Genomic DNA, 18,719 nt, shown 5'->3' on the forward strand with positions numbered 1-18,719 from the left:
GCTCCCTGGGCACTGCTACAGGTGGCTGCCCTTCGCGGACAACTTACTCTACGAAAAAGAGACAGACCGATGCAGCTGCTTCACACTCGGCTGTGAACTGCTCCAGTGAGAGCCGAAGGTCACGGTCTGATGAGGCCAACAGAACCACAACATCTGCAAAAAGCAGAGACCCAATCCTGAGGTCACCAAACCGGACACCCTCAACGCCCTGGCTGCGCCTAGAAATTCTATTCATAACAGAATCCGTGACAAAGGGCTGCCCTAGTGGAGTCAAATCCTCACCGCAAACGAGTTACTGCCGACCATGTGGACCAAGCGCTGACACCCGTCATACAGGGACCGAACAGCCCTTACTGTATAAGGAAACCCGGCACCCCATACTCCCGGAGCACCCCCCACAGGACTCCCCGAGGGACGCGGTCGAATGCCTTCTCCAAGTCCACAAAACACATGTAGCCTGGTTGGGAAAACTCCCATGAACCCTCCAGGACCCTGCCGAGAGTATAGAGCTGGTCCACTGTTCCACAGCCAGGGTGAACATCACACTGCTCCTACTGTATCTGAGGTTCGACAATCCGACAGACCCTCTTCTCCAGCACCCCTGAATAGACCTTACCAGGTGTCCGACCAGGCCCCATGGGTGCAGGCCTGGCCACCAGGTGCTTGCCATTGAGCCCCACCCCCAGGCCTGGCTCCGGGGGGGCCCGGTGACCCGCGTCTGGGCAAGAGAAATCGTGGATCAATGTTTTTACTCATCATTAGGGGTCTAATTAGCTGCACTTCGTCTGGTTCCTCACCCAGTGCCTGTTTGCCTTGGGTGACCCTACCAGGGGCATAAAGCCTCGGGCAACTTAGCTCCTGGGATCATTGGAACATGCAAAGCCCTCCACGACGATAAGGTGCCGGCTCCAGGAGAGGGCATATAGTATACATATAGCGTAAATAATATACATATAGCGCATATCTCATTGTACTTGTACAATGACAATAAAGCATCTTTATCTTTATATAACATACATATAGTGTATATTTCCCCCCGATGTTACACATACTAATTAAGAAGACCCAAGTGTTGTGTTTATGTGACAGTATCGACAGTAGCGGTTCTAAACCATTTTAAGAGGGAGAAGCAGACTGGGGCCAGTCATTCTGTTAGGGGGGCAGATGCATTTGTCCTTAATGTCCTCCATGTATTACTTGGACTAGATTGCCAGCATTAAGAAGCAAAAGTCAATTCTGAAAACCGATGTTATTCCTGCAATACTTTGCAGTCACATTTTATAGTTTTTACAAATATGTAACTCCCTCTGATTTCTTGTTCAAACTGTTTTGCTTCCACAAGCTTGATTATTTTTTCTGTCAGCTTCGCTTTTCACCAACTGAAGTGTCCATCAAGAAAATGTGCTTATGTCAATTTGCTTACGTTAAATGTGATTCGTATGTTCCCAGCGCACAAACTTTTAGCCCACATAAATAAATGAATGAATAAATAAAGATGATAATAATAATAATAATAATAATACATTTATTTCAGACCCAAGTAGCTTACATATTTAGGAGGGTCACGGGGGGGCTGGACCTGCCCCCCACATCCGCCCCTGAATATCAACAATTGGGGATTTTTGGGATTCTTATTTGGTTAGTGCTGATTAAGTAACCAGAATGTTAATAAGCTGTAGTGGAATACTGGCAAAGGTTAATTTGCTACTAACAAAATTCCCATCTAATTTGCTACTAACAAAATTCCCATCTTCCAGACATGCAAATCTATATTACACAAATCAAAGCATATGACTTTACATTCATTTGAAGGTAAATGAAGTCTAAGGAAAATGAAACGCGTAGTACATGTACTGTTGTGTAGCCACTAGGTGGCGTACATTCCCTTATGTAGAAATGCTGTTGTATAGCCAATAGGTGCCGTACATCCCCGTATGTTGTGCATTTATTATTTTTTATTTAAAAGCAGCCCTAATAAAATTCCGGGCGACTCAGCACTGGATAAATGCCTGGAAGACGGATTTGTGGATTTTATGAGTTTTAAATTTTTATAATTCATTTTTAGTACATTTAATGTTGAAAACAGGCATGTTTTCACACCACAAAACAAAAAATGTTTGCAGAAGCACAGTTGTTTTTCGAGTGTAACATGGATATTCCATTCCACTCATTATATAAAACATTTCACATTACAACATCATTAGTATAGAATATTTCAAAAATCAGGAAAAGAGAAGAAAAAGAAATGAATGAAAGAAAAAGTGAGATTACGGAGGAGAGGAACAAATAACTCCCAAGTAGGCAGAAAAAAAACCCTCAGAGGGTCCAGGGTGCAGACTGACCTTCTTATTATCCAGGGTGCAGACTGACCTTCTTATTATCCAGGGTGCAGACTGACCTTCTTATTATCCAGGGTGCAGACTGACCTTCTTATTATCCAGCGTGTAGACTGACCTTCTTATTATCCAGGGTGCAGACTGACCTTCTTATTATCCAGGGTGCAGACTGACCTTCTTATTGTCCAGGGTGCAGACTGACCTTATTATGGGAAACTGGGAAAGCTTTATTTTGTCATGGTGGCAACAATATCCTGCCCCATCAGACAAAAGCCAGTCAGACTATTGAGCCAAAGGCAGATGACGTTTATGGGATGGAATACAGAACTGCAGTGATGTATTACTGTCACTGTGACAAAATGAAAATGGCTGAATTTCTCATTCCTTGAGTCAGGAGTCCATACCAGCTCGTTTTAAATAAATTTATTGATAATTTTGTTTCTCGTTAAGTACATAACTTTTGCACATCACTTGTGTCATGCGCAGGGACGGATTACGGACCTGGACAGCGGGGCCACTGCCCAGAGGCCCTTGGGGTGCAGGGGGCCCATGGGGCCCCTAGCCCAAAACAATTTGCAACGCTTATCAACAATGTATTTTCATTTGTCTATTTTAGAGGGCCCCTGACCCTATAGGGCCTCTGATGGAAACATGGAGAGAGGGCGTTTGGCTGCCAAGGGCCCTTGAATTGTGGTGGTTGTGGTGGTGGTGGTGGTGGTGGGGGGGGGGGGGGGCCTTGAGAACGTTTTGCCCAGGGGCCCACACAACCCATAATCCGTCCCGGGTCATGCGCTCTATGCGCTGGGTAATTGTATTTTTTTCAAAAGAACCCCGCCAATCTTTTATATCATCGATTTTAAATAGCAGCACGAAGTCACTTTTTTAATATTAAACTGAAACGGAGGGCTGACGATGACATTCCAGTAAAGAACATTTATGAATGCGTTCCTGTTTTGGTCCCTATTTAAAACAATCTAAATGAACAGCCAAGAAACCATTCATGTTTTGGTTGTGTTGGGATTTCTTCATTATTACTATGCTGTTATACGGTTAGAGATAAACCATTTACAGGATGTTCACCGTTATAGTTATAGGGCCCGATGTAGATCATGTGTCTCACTATAAACTATGTTATCCGGGAGCAAATGAAACTGCTTCTGCTGACCATCACGAATGATTGTGATGTGAAACTACAGGATTCCAGACAAACATTGACTCTAATTATCAGACGACCTCTATGAAAAAGCCCATGTCCTCAAAAAACATGCAAGGTCGCATTCCTGTGACACTTGTCCACCAGAAAATGAGTAACTTGCTTCCAATTTCCAGGTTTATATTGTAACAGGACTGAGCCAGACGCGGACCAGCACATCCTGCTTCAGCAGGCTACTCATTTGCATATGTCCCTCCCACCCGCCACATAGGGGGCGCTGCTTGGCAGGCGCCCCCCCTGGGGGCCTGTACAACCAGACCATGTGGCCCCAGAAGAGGGGCCGGAGCCAGGGAGGCGTGGTACCGCTTCTGGATGCACAGGCCACGTGAAACCTGTGGTGAGCGGAAAGGCCATTCTATGCCGTTGGCAGAGCTGGTCAATATCAATCTGCTTTCTGGCTTCGCTGGCAGGACTCTGGATATTCTTAGTGAAACACGACCTTCCTGGAGTGGGGTGACTTGCTGTTGTTTACTTTTATCCACTGGGCGACAGGCATGACGTCTGCGATGAGCTGGTTTAGATACGTGTGCTGCTTCTGATACTCTGTTACCATAACTAACTAAACATGACCTCAGACGGACAGACCGATTGTCTCAACCTTCCCGAGTCCTCAGACGTTACCATGGAGATGCCCCAGACCACAAGTCACCATTCCCTCTTCCTGAGCAGTCAGTCACCAGGGCTGGACTGCGATCATGGTAACTTCTGGTAAGCAGAATGCCATTCAGCCATGTCGGGCACCATCAAAGACACCCATTCATGCCAGCATCCGCCCCTCCCAGCTTCGGCCATGTGCTACCTCCTAATTATGAAATAGCCACAGATTTGTGACAGTTCCGATATCCTGTTTCACCGGAGAGTGAGGAGAGAATTGCCCAAAGCACAGCTGTCAGGAACATACTGCCCACCCCCCCCCAACCACAATCTCACAGCATGCAGGAGCTGTTTACAGCAGCACTGCTCAGGAAATGACACAACGTTAGCGCTGCTGTCGGTGGCTTGCCATGCGATCTGAGAATCACCGTACAGAGACCGTCTTTCCGTTTTGTCTTCAGAATTAAGTGTCGAGTCGTCGTGATTTTAAACTGTCATATTTGTCGATAGTCATTTTTTTCGCTGGTGAATTTTACATGGCTGTATTTATGCTGTTCATTGTGTGTAGAATTTAAATGGGTCTCTATTTTCATCCCGAGATCTGCAGTATTTCATGACGAGCTCGGCTTTTCTAGTTGCGCAGCATGGAGGACAGAAGGACGGGCGCATCATCTGGACATCGGATAACGCGTTTCAAAGGACAAGCATATAAATTCAAGGCTCGCTAAATACGCCTTGAAGAAAAAAATGAATGGTCGTCGTTTTTGAGCTGGCAGACTGCTTTGCAGGAGACATTTTGCTGATCAGACATGCCGATACTTGAGGGCAGACGGGGCGCCGTCATTCTTTCGGCACTGTCAATCATCAGTGTATTCGTTTTTTGTGAATATATCATATATTACCCGACGATCCTGCAGTGCCACTGGCCCCGGGGGCATGAAGAGGACGGGGTTCCGGCCCTTCGCGTTTTATTTCTGGCGGATACACACCTACTGGGCGCCATCAGGGGACACTGGTTCGACAAACTGCGGAGGTCAGTTCAATTAAATCACAGGCTACGGGCTTCTTAAATTTCCGATGAATAAGCGCATAATTAATCACCAATAATATCCCTCAGTAAACCTTAGTTTAAGCTGTGAGATATTAATATAGTGGGACCTCCGTATCCGCTGCTTAGTGTGGTCTGAAAACAACAGATTAACAATTTCAGGAACGGTTCATAAGTGTCGAACCGCGAAGCAGGTGAATACAGGCTGTACGTCTGCTTTCCATTCTTCCTCATTTGATCGGTATAAAAAGCTCGATTTTCATTGTTCCGTCCTTCCCTCATACATGATTTGTGTTGCTATATTGTCTCTTGATAATTATGTTGATACGTCAGAATGCCTTTCATTCGAGAGAGTACAGTACTGTACAGTGTACTTTCTGATCACGGTATTTAATGTTGGTACTGTGTTACTGTGCATAATTTATCGGTTAAAAGTTAAAATGTAAGGATTGCTCGTTGTTATCCGCGGTTTCGGCCATCCGCAGTAGGTCTTGAAACGCATCACCCGCGGACACGTCACACAGGGGAAGATTATAATGTTAATAATCCAGTTTGGCTGGTTCGCAGTATTGCGGATGCACAACACATTCCTAAAGGGACTGGTGAGGTACAGTGGCCCTCAAGTGCACAACTCAACACATAAAGGAAAGGGCAAAAATAAAAAAGCATCACATTATATGTAAATGCTCCCAAACATTGAGAAAACAGATTTTTTAAATATATTTTCTTAGTTTATTTGCATTTCGTTAGTGTTGGGTTTCGCTCTTAAGGCCAGTGTAGGCTTGCACTGGATCTTGCAGGATAAGGTGGATCACTGCTGTCACTGCTCTCCAGGGAGTGGCAAATGGAAAGGGCCTTCCAGACCGCTCTCTGGCTCCTGCAGCCTGAGATAGTCTTCATCTTGGGGGACATCTTTGACGAGGGGAAGTGGAGCTCCCGACAGGTAGGGGGCGCCGCCAAGTGAGACAGCCGGGCATCGGAAATGCGGGAATTTGGGTGAGGGGACGAGGGGAAGTGCAGCTCCCGACAGTTAGGGGGCACCGCTGAGTGAGGCAGCCAGGCATTGGAACTGCGGGCTTTGGGTGAGGGGACGAGGGGAAGTGCAGCTCCCGACAGGTAGGGGGCGCCGCTGAGTGAGGCAGCCAGGCATTGGAACTGCGGGGCTTTGGGTGAGGGGACGAGGGGAAGTGCAGCTCCCGACAGTTAGGGGGCGCCGCTGAGTGAGGCAGCCAGGCATTGGAACTGCGGGGCTTTGGGTGAGGGGACGAGGGGAAGTGCAGCTCCCGACAGTTAGGGGGCGCCGCTGAGTGAGGCAGCCAGGCATTGGAACTGCGGGGCTTTGGGTGAGGGGACGAGGGGAAGTGCAGCTCCCGACAGTTAGGGGGCGCCGCTGAGTGAGGCAGCCAGGCATTGGAACTGCGGGGCTTTGGGTGAGGGGACGAGGGGAAGTGCAGCTCCCGACAGTTAGGGGGCGCCGCTGAGTGAGGCAGCCAGGCATTGGAACTGCGGGGCTTTGGTTGAGGGGACGAGGGGAAGTGCAGCTCCCGACAGGTAGGGGGCGCCGCTGAGTGAGGCAGCCAGGCATTGGAACTGCGGGGCTTTGGGTATGGGTAACAGCCCAGGCACCTGTGGGACAAGCTGCATAAAGAGAGGGTGGTGTGCAAAGGCAAAGCTGGGCTGGCACTGGTATCTGTGGTGATCGAGGACACTGGCATGACAGAACCTCACCCGGGTGCTTTAAGCCTAGTGAGAACCACAGTGTGGAGAAAAACCCTTTTTAATCACCCTCAAGGACTGGAAGCATGACGTCCAGCGATTTCTGCGGATGTTCCGACACCCCGGAGACACGGAGCTGATCGTACTTGTCGGAAACCACGATGTTGGATTCCATTACGAGTGAGTAGCAAAGGGGCAAAGCCAGATACACTTCAGACGCTAACATTCCCGTCCGTCGCAATTCTCCCCTTTTAATAGCGGAGTCAAAATGGAAAGAGCAAGCTGTGCAACATAAAAGCACAGCCAAGCTGGAGCACATCTGACCAGTCAGACAATGCTGATGACTTAGGTGTGTCCACACTAGGCTGATACGCCAGCTGCCTGACCGCACCTCCTCCTGCCATCTTCCCACCTTCAGGATGAACAGGTACAAGCTGGATCGCTTCGAGAGGCTCTTCAATTACACATCCGCCAAGATTCTCAGCAGGAAAGGGGTTAAGTGAGTCACTCCAAGGGCAAATTTCCGCACAATCTGGACTAACAAGTTTTTATGAATGGGTACAAATGACAAGCAGCAAAGGTATGCAAGTAGGTTGGGATCCATACATAATGTACTGTAACTCTACAAAGGCTGTGGCATGACATCTAATGCAGGTTTGGTTTAGGCGCCCCCTGGTGGCGAATGCCTGTACAGTAAACGACATAAGACTAGAAGTGACGGTTGCTGCTCGCTGGGAGTCCCAGCCCTGACAAAGCTCTGTTCGCGTCCCCAGCTTCGTGCTGGTGAACAGCGTGGCCATGCAGGGGGACGGCTGCTCTATCTGCCAGGCTGTCGAGGACCAGCTGCTTCGGCTGTCCCAGGACCTCAACTGCTCTTTGCAGGTACGGCCCCCGGTACCAGACAAGGCAGGAGTGAGACAGACATCCGCAGTATTCGGCCAGAACGTCAATCGCCACTGGGCACCAGCTGCAGCAAGTGAAGCACTGCAGCCTCCATAAAACATCTACACAACTCTTATTTGCAACAAGTCTAATTTATTCAAAGGTTTAATGCAAGTCATCTTCAGTGCAGATATCTAGGAAAAAGAATCGTAATTACTCGTTATATGATTTGATGCGTCTAACAAAACACAGCTAAATTTCAAAATGTATACTTCTAAAATGAGCTTTAGTGTTGCTACGGAAACCACTGGCCCACATTCTGCCAACGTCTTCCTGTAAGGAAATTAACATTCTGTTTCCGGTGTGAAACGCGATCTGCTTTTCAACTCGAGCGAGCACATTCTGAGCTACAAACGGAACACCGGTTTTCTGGAAAGCGGCTGACAGACTGTCATTCTGACATTTAGAATGTGGTCTGCCGTGTTCTGCAGTGGAGCTCACTGTACTGAAGGGTGTAGACACCATCCTCACCATCGCCGCTCCACATGCCTAGTCAGTTAAGGGCAGGCCAGCTGTTTCATGTTTAGATTTTTCACCCGTGCCACATGGAGAGTGATGCAGGCCTCACACCCCAGGTCTAAAGTGTGGGCTGACAGGTGTTTTCTCCAAGCAAACCCGCCACAGGCAACATTAAAAGATGTGAGACATGTCCTGCTAGTTCCATGGTGGAATGGGACAGAGTTACCACTAGGAAATATACTGGCGGTCAGTGAAGACCAGTGTTTTCCAACCTGGCCCTTGGGGACCCATGGACAGTCCACATTTTCGTGATCCCTCCCAGCTCCCTAGTCCTGTTTTTGCTCCCTCCTAGATGGAGCAAAAACATGAACTGTGTGCAGGTCCCTGAGCATCAGATTGGGAAACACTAGTATAGACAAACTGAGCCGTCCGAAGACCCATCTGAGACCAGCTGGCGTAAGCAGCAATTTTCAGTAGGGAAAGTGACCACAGAAGGTAGGGTTAGGGTTAAAAAAATGCTCGAAAAAGAGCAGCATGAAGTTCCATGATAAGCACCTCCCCATCACAATCAGAAAGGCGCTCACTGCAAGTGCAGCATCACCTTTACAGGGCCTGCCGTCATACGCCGTGCGGGAACAGTGCCGTGGCAGACGGAGCCTGCCTCCCTCCGCTCCCATCCTCCTGCAGGTAGGCCGCGCAGCCCTGTGAGCGCCTGCCCTCTTCACACACGCTTCTTCACGTGGCCGCACAGTGCAGGCGTACTTCATTGCTCCTGTTTGTGTGACTCCCCCGTCTCAGCACTACCCTCTGTACAGAGTCAGTGATGCCAGCTGCTCAGGCAAAGATGTAGCTCCACCGGAAGAGCGACACCTGCTGTTCAAAGAACGATACGACGTGCTCTCCAGGGAGGCCTCCAAGAAGGCAAGATATTACATTTATATACGGATAAACAGCGGCTAATTATTATCGAGTGATCTTCGCTTGCACTGGCATGTCAAGGTTTACAACAGATCGCATACTTAATGCCCATTTTTAACAAACCCGTTTATTACAATACACATAAGTGTATAAACAGTAATCAGCGTGAAACGTGGGAAGGCAGTGGGAAGGCAGTGTGAAGGCAGTGGGAAGGCAGTGTGAAGGCAGTGCGAAGGCAGGGCAGAGTCAAGGTCAGAGTCTCACACCCTGGCAGCTGGAGTCTCACGTCCCTGACAAGCCCTGCGTGACCCATAAGCACTAACCTCTCGGGGACTATAGCTAAATTAAACGCGAGGTGACCCGGAACTGAGATGCATTTGGGGGGGTGCTCTACAAGTCTGATTCACGTTCCTCATCCTCCCCCGCAGCTGCTGAGGTGGTTTCATCCCCGCCTCATCCTCAGTGGCCACACCCATAGCGCATGCGAGGTTCTGCACGAGCAGAAGTACCCCGAGATCAGCGTGCCCTCCTTCAGCTGGAGGAACCGCAACGACCCCAGCTTCATCCTGGTACGGCGGCGCGGGCACCCGCGTTTAGGAGACCGGAGCCGTGTCACTCCTCCTGACCATGGACCTTGCTCTCTCTCTGCTCCAGGGCACCATCTCCCCAAGACACTTCGCCCTCCACAAGTGCTTCCTCCCCGAAGAGAGCACGGTCATCGGTGTTTACTGTGCCACCAGCATCACCCTGGCCCTCGTTCTCGCTGTCCACAGCCACTCCCTCAGGGCCGGCAAACTCAAGTCCCCATGAACGGCCTGAGCTTGAGGGATCCATTCCCAGCAGAGCAGGCCTGTGTGTGGGCACGCTTGCAAGGCGGCTCAGTTTCTCATTCTGCTGAAGCGCAGTGGACATCCACGGTCTTCGCTCCGTCTCTCGTCTGTCCCATGTAATGTGATTGGGGGGAGGGGGGGGCGGTTTTGCACTTTAAAAACTAGAGCCTGTGCACTGAAGTAACAAGCTAATGCTTATCTGGGTTTGCTTACTGCAACTGTAATTTAAACAACCGTACAAAATACACAGGTCATGGCTGAGGAGAGAAGCGCAGAGACAGGAGCAGCTGTGGGAGGAAAAGACACAGCTTACTGCTAAAACACCCCCCCGCCCCCCCACTAAATCATGTGATCTGAAGAATGTCATCTCCATAAAAAATTAAAGAGAAATATCCACACATATCAATCTATGTTTAAAATAAAACAAGATCTTCTAATGTGCCTCTTTATTAAAAGAAAATAAAAATGTCATTTCGTGATCCCGGACCAAACAAGCTTTACAGCACATATCCCTGCTCTGCACAGCGGAGATCTGCTCAGCGTGGGGGGGGGCAGGGCCAGCCCGAGCTCTGACCCCCCCCAGAGCCCCGCAAACGCTCACCGCGTGTGCACCTTCACACATTTACTGTGCAGACATATGTATACGGCTAAGCACACACACATATCTAAACATGTCTAAATTGTACATATATATTTATATAGATCTATAAATTTACATGTACATACATTTATAAAAAGCACAGACGTACAGCCACAAGCGCACACGCTCAGGCTGAGTACACGCACGTTTATGTACACCGCGCTCACGCACACGCTCAGGCTGAGTACACGCACGTTTATGTACACCGCGCTCACGCACACGCTCACGCTCGCTGACACGCGTGAACACATCAGACGTACTTCATATCGAAAAGGTTGGTTCCTATTAAAACAACACCAGGTTGCAATTTGGACACTTCAATGGATTCCAATGTTTTTAAAGCTGAGAATAAAAAATAATATTATTATTAATAATAATAATAATAATAATAAAGGAAAACAAATGAGAAAGGCATGTCACTGCAATGTCTGCTCATCACCGTAGGTAAGTGGTTCATTTGCATAATGTGTACAGGATCCCCCTCAAGTTTTATAGTAAAGAGCATTTCCTTTGTTATATAAACCAGAAAAAAACGAAACTCTACAGAAGGTCCCTAGCGACAGGCTCTCCTGCTGATAGGGCTGACATCAAGCTGTACAGTGCGGTCAAAAACATACATCTGAGCTCATATTACAGGTACAGCCATTATCAAGGCACAAAGATCATCTACAAGGAGATTTTCTTCAATAAAGTTGTACAAAATAATATTACATTTTACAGTCTGTACAAGATAAACCAACCTTGCACAGTCTGTACAAGATAATAAAACAAAAAATATAATATATATATTTATATTTATGTATAGGGCTATTGTCCAAGATGATCTAAGCTAATGGGATCGTCTGTGGACAGGTCAGGTGAGAGTGGTGATTGGTGGGAGGGACAGACAGCCTCGCTGCTCTAAGGCGTGAAGTGAGGAGGGATTCAGAGACCCCGCCCTGCATGGCCCCTTTCCAGAGGAGGTCGGGATGCCACGGTCCACCTGCAACTCGCAACCTCACAAACCTTGAGAAATATTGTGTTGCTACATCATGTCTGTGTCTGTCTGTGTGCAGGTGCCTCTGTGTTTGTCTGTGGGCAGGTGCCTCTGTGTGCCTGTCTGTGGGCGGGAGCCTCTGTGTGCCTGTCTGTGGGCAGGTGCCTGTGTGTGTCTGTCTGTCTGTGGGCGGGTGCCTCTGTGTCTGTCTGTGGGTGGGTGCCTGTGTGTGTCTGTCTGTGGGCGGGTGCCTCTGTGTCTGTCTGTGGGTGGGTGCCTGTGTGTGTCTGTCTGTGGGCGGGTGCCTCTGTGTGCCTGTCTGTCTGTGGGCGGGTGCCTGTGTGTGTCTGTCTGTCTGTGGGCAGGTGCCTGTGTGTGTCTGTCTGTCTGTGGGCAGGTGCCTGTGTGTGTCTGTCTGTCTGTGTGCAGGTGCCTGTGTGTGTCTGTCTGTCTGTGGGCGGGTGCCTGTGTGTGTCTGTCTGTCTGTGTGCAGGTGCCTGTGTGTGTCTGTCTGTCTGTGTGCAGGTGCCTCTGTGTGCAGGTGCCTCTGTGTCTGTGGGTGGGAGCCTCTGTGTCTGTCTGTGGGTGGGAGCCTCTGTGTGTCTCTGTCTCTGTGTACACATCCTCAAAGTTACTAAGTCACCAGATGCAAATTGCATCTCCCCCCCACTACCCCCTGCATCAAGTACTCTTCAGTGTTGAAAAGAGGAGAAGCAGAGAGCCTGCTGAGGGGTTTGGCGCCCCCACATGGAAGCTGGCAGGTGACACACTGTCACAGGCAGGGCTCCAGCGGGGGATCCTTAAACACACCCCAGCACTGGCCAGAGCGGCTCGTCCAGGTACACTGACATCACAGCCCCACGACAAAACCGTCCCCCTAAATGAACAAAAAAGAGGTAGCCAGAGGCTTAGTGGAATGACAACACCGAAAAAAGGTGCTGGGGAGGAAAAAACGACAGCATTGTGTTCCCAAGCACTCCTCACCTCGATAAAATGGGGACAAGAATAGGGTGGGGTGGGAGAGAAAAGGAGGTGGAAAAACAAGCAAGCCCAATGGACAAGAGAGCATGAGGAGGTGCATGAGGAGGAGCATCTGACACACTTCAGTAGTACTCAGAGTCCCGCTGGGCCGCTTCACAAGAGCTCGTACTGGCGTAGGTGCATCCGCTGGATGATGTCCCTGCAGTCGTTAAAGACGCGGCGGATGTTCTCCGTGTCCACAGCGCAGGTGAAGTGCGGGTAGCAGTAGTGTCGGCCATCGCCACTGGCTGTGCTGATCCTCTGGGAAACAGGATGAACCAATCAGCTCACAGCAGGCGCAGAGGGGCGTGGCCAGCCCACCAGAGCAGGACGAGAATGGCTGCTATTCTTAGACGACAAGAACGGCCTGAATCGATGCTCACCAGAAACTCATCCCGGATAAAGAACTTGGCTCTGGTGACCTTTGGGTCCTCCCCGGGAACTGGAGTTGCTGGGGCAAGAGGGGACACATGGTGAGGACAACAGGGCCATCGCAGGAGGACAAACAGAAGAGTCTCAAAGCATCAAATACTGCAGCTCACAACCACTCAGAGTGTTCAAAAGACCAGCTGGACTCTTCAAACTAGTATTGTTGACCAACATAACTTTTGAAGGAGACAAAGACACGCATGCAAATAAGGAGCCCAAGATGCAAAGGAGGTTCCTTAGGAAACATTACTGCCACCAGCAGGGGGCAGTGGAGGGCGCTGCACACACCTTCACTTGGTACGGTGTAGCGAGCATACTCTGGGAAGTAGTCTTCAATTTTGGACTTTCCTGCTAAGACCTTCTCAGCTAGCATGTCCTGTTTGTTGAGAAACAAGATGACAGAAATGGTGCGTAGCCACCTGGTAAAAAGGAAGGGAGAATAATTAATGAGGAGAAGGCAAAGGCAGGAGCTCTGGACACGCTTAGAAGGGGGGGCCATGAACCGGGGGGGTCAGGCTGCCATCTCTCACTGAGGAGCAAAAACCTCACACTGCAAAGATTCCGCAGCCTACAGGACGTTCACATCGTCCCCAATGGCAAATAAAATGAACACACTTATTGTTAAGCTGTCTGCCCAGTGCAACTCAAAGGATAAGCGAGTGCAGGTCAGCTAAACGTGTCCCTAGGGTCAGGACTGCTGGCGAGTGCGAGTGTGTGTGCCCCTGTGGCCACAGGGGGCAGCACTCAGCAGGCACCTGTTGTTCCAGATGCTTCTGAAGAGGTCGAGTGCCTCGCGCAGCCGGTTGGTGTTGTTGTCCTCCCGTATGACCATGTTGTAGCTGCTGCTGGCCACCACGAAGATGATGGCAGTGACGTCTAGGGGCAGAGCGGACCGAGATGGACATTAAGGACCTCACGGGTTACGTTCAGGTTCACAAACGACATCTTTTAACAGAGCATGTACCTCCTTATAATATCAACTGTAATAGCAGAGGAAAGAATCACAAATACAAAGGCATCATTTCCATGGAATCAGCCTAGATGGGTGATGCAGTGTGGATATAGTTGGGAAGCCCAGAGGGAAAACCACGCCCCACATGGAATGGGGGCGCTCAGGGAATCCGCAGTGATGCAGTGCGGATACAGTGGGGAAGCCCAGAGGGCCTGTTCAGGTGAGACAAAGTAAACCACGCCCCACATCGAATGCGGGCGCTCAGCGAATCTGCAGGCTTGTACTGACAACCCCAAGGGTTAAGGACACGTGGCCACCATGGGCCATAGGTAGAGCAGGGGGCATAACCAGGAGCTCTATGCAGGGCTGCGTTTCACTTGCTGTCCTGTAGGGGGCGTACCGTTAAAGCACTGGATCCACTTCCTCCGTTCATCTCTCTGGCCGCCGACGTCAAACATACTGGGGGGGGGGGGGGGGGGGGGGAGAGAGAGGTTACTTCCTGGGAGCCATATTCTGTCACCCACAGTATGGCTAAACATCAGCTGAGCTGGCACCTGAACAAGGTACCGCCCCCAAGCACTGCTCCCCGGGCTGCTATGTCACATTGGCACATATGGGTTAAATGCAGAGGACACATTTTCGTTGTTGTGCACTGTGTCCTGTGGTGTGTCAACAATGACCGTTGATCACCAAAACAATTAAGTTAATTCTAATTCTAAGTTAATTCAGCTGTACCTCTACACACAAAGCTACAATTAAACAATTACATGCCAAATTATTTCGGTTATGAACGGCAGGATATTGTGGACAGACAGACTTATTTCAGCCATTTCAAAGTCTAATGAACATCACCTAGTGAAGCATTAATCAGTAAATCAGCATTAAGGGGACCACACTGGCTGTACACCTTCCTTGTATTGCGTTCACACCATAAAAGCGCAACAAACTTCCATTACATGAACTGCGGAGATACTTACTGAAAGTTCACTTTGTCTACTTGAAATCGCGTTTCGAAAATCCCTGAAGTCAAAACTCGGCAACGAAGTAAGTCCTGCAAGTTCACAAAAGGACACCGATCATTATCATTTCATAGGTGTAGATGTGTTACCTGACACTGTTGTTCACATCTGAAAGCCACAGGACAAGGTCCCATCAGACGCTACACTCAGGCCACATACCTGGTCTGTTGGTGTGTAGTCATTCTGACTGACAGAGTCAATTCGGTCCAAAAAGCTGTAGGGACATAACAAAAGAGTATTTATTAAAAAGCCAAATCCGTGGATGGTTGCAGCAAGCCTGCAGCTTATTTCAAGTACCAGTCGCTTGCCCCAAGTACCTGCCGAATACCTGTGGCATCGCGCCGAGAACCTGCACGTTACCCTTTGCTATTCTCACAGCAAATGAGAAACCATGCTGGAACGTCACTTTTTCCTTCTCGAATGTCTGAAAGTAGCCAACCCAGTCAAATCTAGATCAAATCAGTAGAGGCACAGCCTATTCAAACTTCAAAATTCATTCTGTCAAGATTTTAATTTTTCCTGGTGTCCCGAGGCTCTCTGTGATTCAGGAGGTCAGATGCCACAAGAACGCCCTCTCTGGTGGTGGACGAGCATTTCTAAACCCTCTGGGTTCTGCAGGAGACATTTTACGTGCTCTGAAGAATGCACCAGCAGAGGGCAGACAAACCCGGCCTGTGCTATTTTTGTCTTCCTTCATGTGTGCGATTACATAAAACAGCCATTTGTCATCACTGGAGCGAGACGGCGGCCTCCTCCTCCGGTGAGCCTGTGGGCACCTCCTTCCCAGGGCCCTGGCAGAGCAGGCAGGCGGAGTCCCAAAGAGTGACGCGCTTGCGTCGACAGAGCTACGGACACGCAGGAACCTGAGAAGCATCCGGGCTATCAGCTGCTGTTGACGGGGAGCCCCAGCAGGCCTGTGGCCTGGACAGCCGGCTGCATGGCAGATTCTGGGCAGACTGTCCGACGGGCATGCGGCAGTCAGTTCGAAACACGTTCACACAACGAACTCAATCAGTCAGAAAGACAGAAACGATGGCCTTGCACAGCTGTGCAGACAAGCTTTGCTGGGGGACTGGAGCAAATGAAAAGCTGATGTCAGAAAGCATCAAACCAGCCCAATGGCCTGGTACTCAGGCTCATGGGGGGGTATTATACAGCCAATAGGTGCCACCCCAACACAACCTCAGGCCTCTTTTGCACTTTCGGGGTAGTCTGACATGCCTTGACATTTCACCTATCTAAAAAAACATTTATCCCAAAGTGTTACATGTGCTTTTAATAATCTGAGACCATAATCTTTATCCCAAAGTGTTACATGTGCCAATAATCTGAGACCACTTAGAATGTTATTCTATTTCTATTTTTTGTTAAAATCAACTTTAAACATATGCTTTTCAAAAACCTATTTTCAGTCATGCTGATAAATTGTAAAAAATCACATTATAGACATTTCTAGGTAAGACTTTTGAGCTCTGAAGCTTATAGACACAGGGGTTGGCTACACATAGGAGAAAGAGACATTCTGAAATTTTATGTGGTTTGATTACTAAAGTGTTACAACTTTGGAGTGACACTCTTTTTCTCAAAGTCAGTGGCCTGCACAATGAATATTGATGAGATAGGTGTCCTCACACATGTAGTAGTTTGCATACTGTCAATGGCCCATCAGTCTGGAATGTCACTGCACCCCACACCCATCACTTTGGAAAGGCAGTTTGAAACGCAAGAAAAGTAGCAACAATAAAATCCCTTTCACAGTTTATTGGTAGATGGAATCAAAAATGAAAAACTGTGACCATATAAATATAGAAAGCGATAAATATGATGCAGTGACTATTATTAACGCTCTGGGGACGAGGGCATCGTCGACCGTGTATCTTTCTCATGTATTTCAGTTTATATCTCGCTGAAATCATGTGGAATCATGAAAAAAACACTGACTAAATCCGTTATCTGTCTTCTTTTCAAAACTTCCATTTTCGGAAGTATTAAAGTTTATAAAATTAGGTTAAATAGGCAAAAAAGCAAACCGTGTCACCTTTCTTTGTTTTACTTGCATCGGGAGCGTGTAGGACCGCTCTCAGCGGAAGATCGCTATTCACGTTCTAAATAGACTGGGTTTGAAACGGCGATCGTGTGATTACAGGCACACAGGCTTAGCCCACTGAGCCAGGTATGAGATTCGCTGCTGAAAATGGCAACCTTGGCACAAAGCTTCAGCGGCAGAGACGTATCCGTGTGCTATATTGTAGCCGATCAGTGTAAACACTACCCAGACATGTGCTCTTGTTTATTTTGGTCACAATGGGCGTATTCACATATTTCTTTACCCAATACTAACTGTCGGATTATCATGTTATTATCATGCGAATAGCGCGATTTGCAAGTGGGTGGGCGATCAGAGCTGCTTCGAGACGCAGACGCTTAAGTCAGTCACTCTTGTTCTTTCTATTCGTATCACGAAGCTGTAAAAACATATTTAGTTTCTACCTATATATATTTGAAAAGTAGACCGTCCAAGGTTTCTGAGGGTGTTTTTAAAATATGTATATGACAAAAACTCACAGAGTTATTTAAACGGTTTGGCGAAATTTCTGTCAGATCCCGCCGGCGGGACCGCCGACCCCAGGGAGTTAAGAGCTCAGTCTCATCAAGTAACTCCCACAACCCCCTCATGCAATCAGTGCTTGGTCCTCCCATTAAACCCACAGAAGTCCTAACAGGCCAGAGCTGATGCATTACTGGCAGCACTGGCCAATCTGACAGCTCCCACAGCAAAGTCCTTAGGCGACATAAAAGACTTTCTCAAGAGACCCATCCACTAGTCTGCCACCTCCTGATTGGCAGCGTCACACAGTCATCTTCGGATGTGTGGAATGGTATTTTCCTGTGTGGGGGAGGGGGTGTGACCGGTCCCGGGACCGGTGCCTGCGTGTGCGGCGTGGAGCAGCGAGGGAGGGTTCTGGGAAAGCCAGCATGCCGTAAATCAGCCCCGACAGCTCCCAGGCAGACGCGGCCAATCACGGCCCCATCTCTTTCAACAATGCCCTTTATTTTTAGTAACGTCCCCCACAGAAACGCAGGTTATAATTATCCCACATTCGGCATCTGCTATGCGTGCACTGCTATTGGCAGCACACTATCGGTCCAAATATAGCTCCTACAACATGCACAGCAGACAAATCATCTTTCACCGTTAATAAATGTAGTAATAAGAGATCACTGCTGCACTAGCTGGGGAGTGGCGGGGGGGGGGGGGGATGGCAGGGGAGTCCAGCAGGCCCCTGAAGCCACCCAGCATTCCCACACCATCAGCCAGACAAGAAGGAAGAGGTTCCTGCTTGTCTATGCTAAGGCAGGATATCGGGCCGGCATGGCAACGTGGAGGAGACTGGACATGGCTCCTTCACTTTGTGGGACCTTTCTGAAGTCCTACTGCTAAATGAATAAATGTGTGTGTGGCAGCACTCCTGAGTCACTGAAATACTGAGGTCCTTGGTAGGGACAGCGTCAGGGGCTCTGCATGGAGGGTCAAGGTTAGGTGCACCAAAGGCACAGTGACAATACTTCCTGAAGGTGCATGTGCCATGGGATATGCGGTCAGGTGGCAGCTAAGTATGGTCATTG

General features: G+C 49.0%; 2 protein-coding genes across 3 annotated transcripts in view; one reads left to right on the top strand and one right to left on the bottom strand.

The window, feature by feature from the left end:
• Window positions 1-4,471: 4,471 nt before the first annotated feature.
• mppe1 (metallophosphoesterase 1) lies at window positions 4,472-10,395 on the top strand. The gene is made up of 9 exons (XM_023826346.2): window positions 4,472-5,176; window positions 6,026-6,134; window positions 6,984-7,087; window positions 7,326-7,406; window positions 7,681-7,789; window positions 8,918-8,995; window positions 9,107-9,229; window positions 9,655-9,795; window positions 9,881-10,395. Exons 1-9 carry the CDS (start codon window positions 4,953-4,955, stop codon window positions 10,034-10,036), a joined length of 1,125 nt encoding a protein of 374 aa, XP_023682114.1. The 5' UTR covers window positions 4,472-4,952; the 3' UTR covers window positions 10,037-10,395.
• A 69-nt stretch (window positions 10,396-10,464) lies between these two features.
• The window catches only part of LOC111851408 (guanine nucleotide-binding protein G(olf) subunit alpha), a 74,347-nt gene continuing 66,092 nt past the window's right edge, over window positions 10,465-18,719 (bottom strand). For both annotated transcript variants that reach the window (XM_023826318.2, XM_023826319.2), the window contains exons 6-12: window positions 15,252-15,306; window positions 15,051-15,124; window positions 14,474-14,532; window positions 13,877-13,997; window positions 13,410-13,540; window positions 13,076-13,143; window positions 10,465-12,953 (exon numbers count right to left, since the gene is read on the bottom strand). In XM_023826318.2, coding sequence (XP_023682086.1) covers window positions 12,807-12,953; window positions 13,076-13,143; window positions 13,410-13,540; window positions 13,877-13,997; window positions 14,474-14,532; window positions 15,051-15,124; window positions 15,252-15,306 — 655 coding nt within the window. In that variant the 3' untranslated portion in view covers window positions 10,465-12,806. The remainder of the gene's footprint in view (window positions 12,954-13,075; window positions 13,144-13,409; window positions 13,541-13,876; window positions 13,998-14,473; window positions 14,533-15,050; window positions 15,125-15,251; window positions 15,307-18,719) is intronic.

This window comes from Paramormyrops kingsleyae, chromosome 4 (genome assembly GCF_048594095.1).
Source record: "Paramormyrops kingsleyae isolate MSU_618 chromosome 4, PKINGS_0.4, whole genome shotgun sequence".
In the NCBI taxonomy this organism is placed as follows: domain Eukaryota; kingdom Metazoa; phylum Chordata; class Actinopteri; order Osteoglossiformes; family Mormyridae; genus Paramormyrops; species Paramormyrops kingsleyae.

Coding starts and splice junctions, on each gene's coding strand:
- mppe1 (XM_023826346.2), top strand. CDS start 4,953: ATGCCGATACTTGAGGGCAGACGGGGCGCCGTCATTCTTTCGGCACTG. Junction 7,407..7,680: donor CTCAGCAGGAAAGGGGTTAA/GTGAGTCACTCC, acceptor TCGCGTCCCCAG/CTTCGTGCTGGTGAACAGCG. Junction 9,230..9,654: donor CCAGGGAGGCCTCCAAGAAG/GCAAGATATTAC, acceptor CCTCCCCCGCAG/CTGCTGAGGTGGTTTCATCC.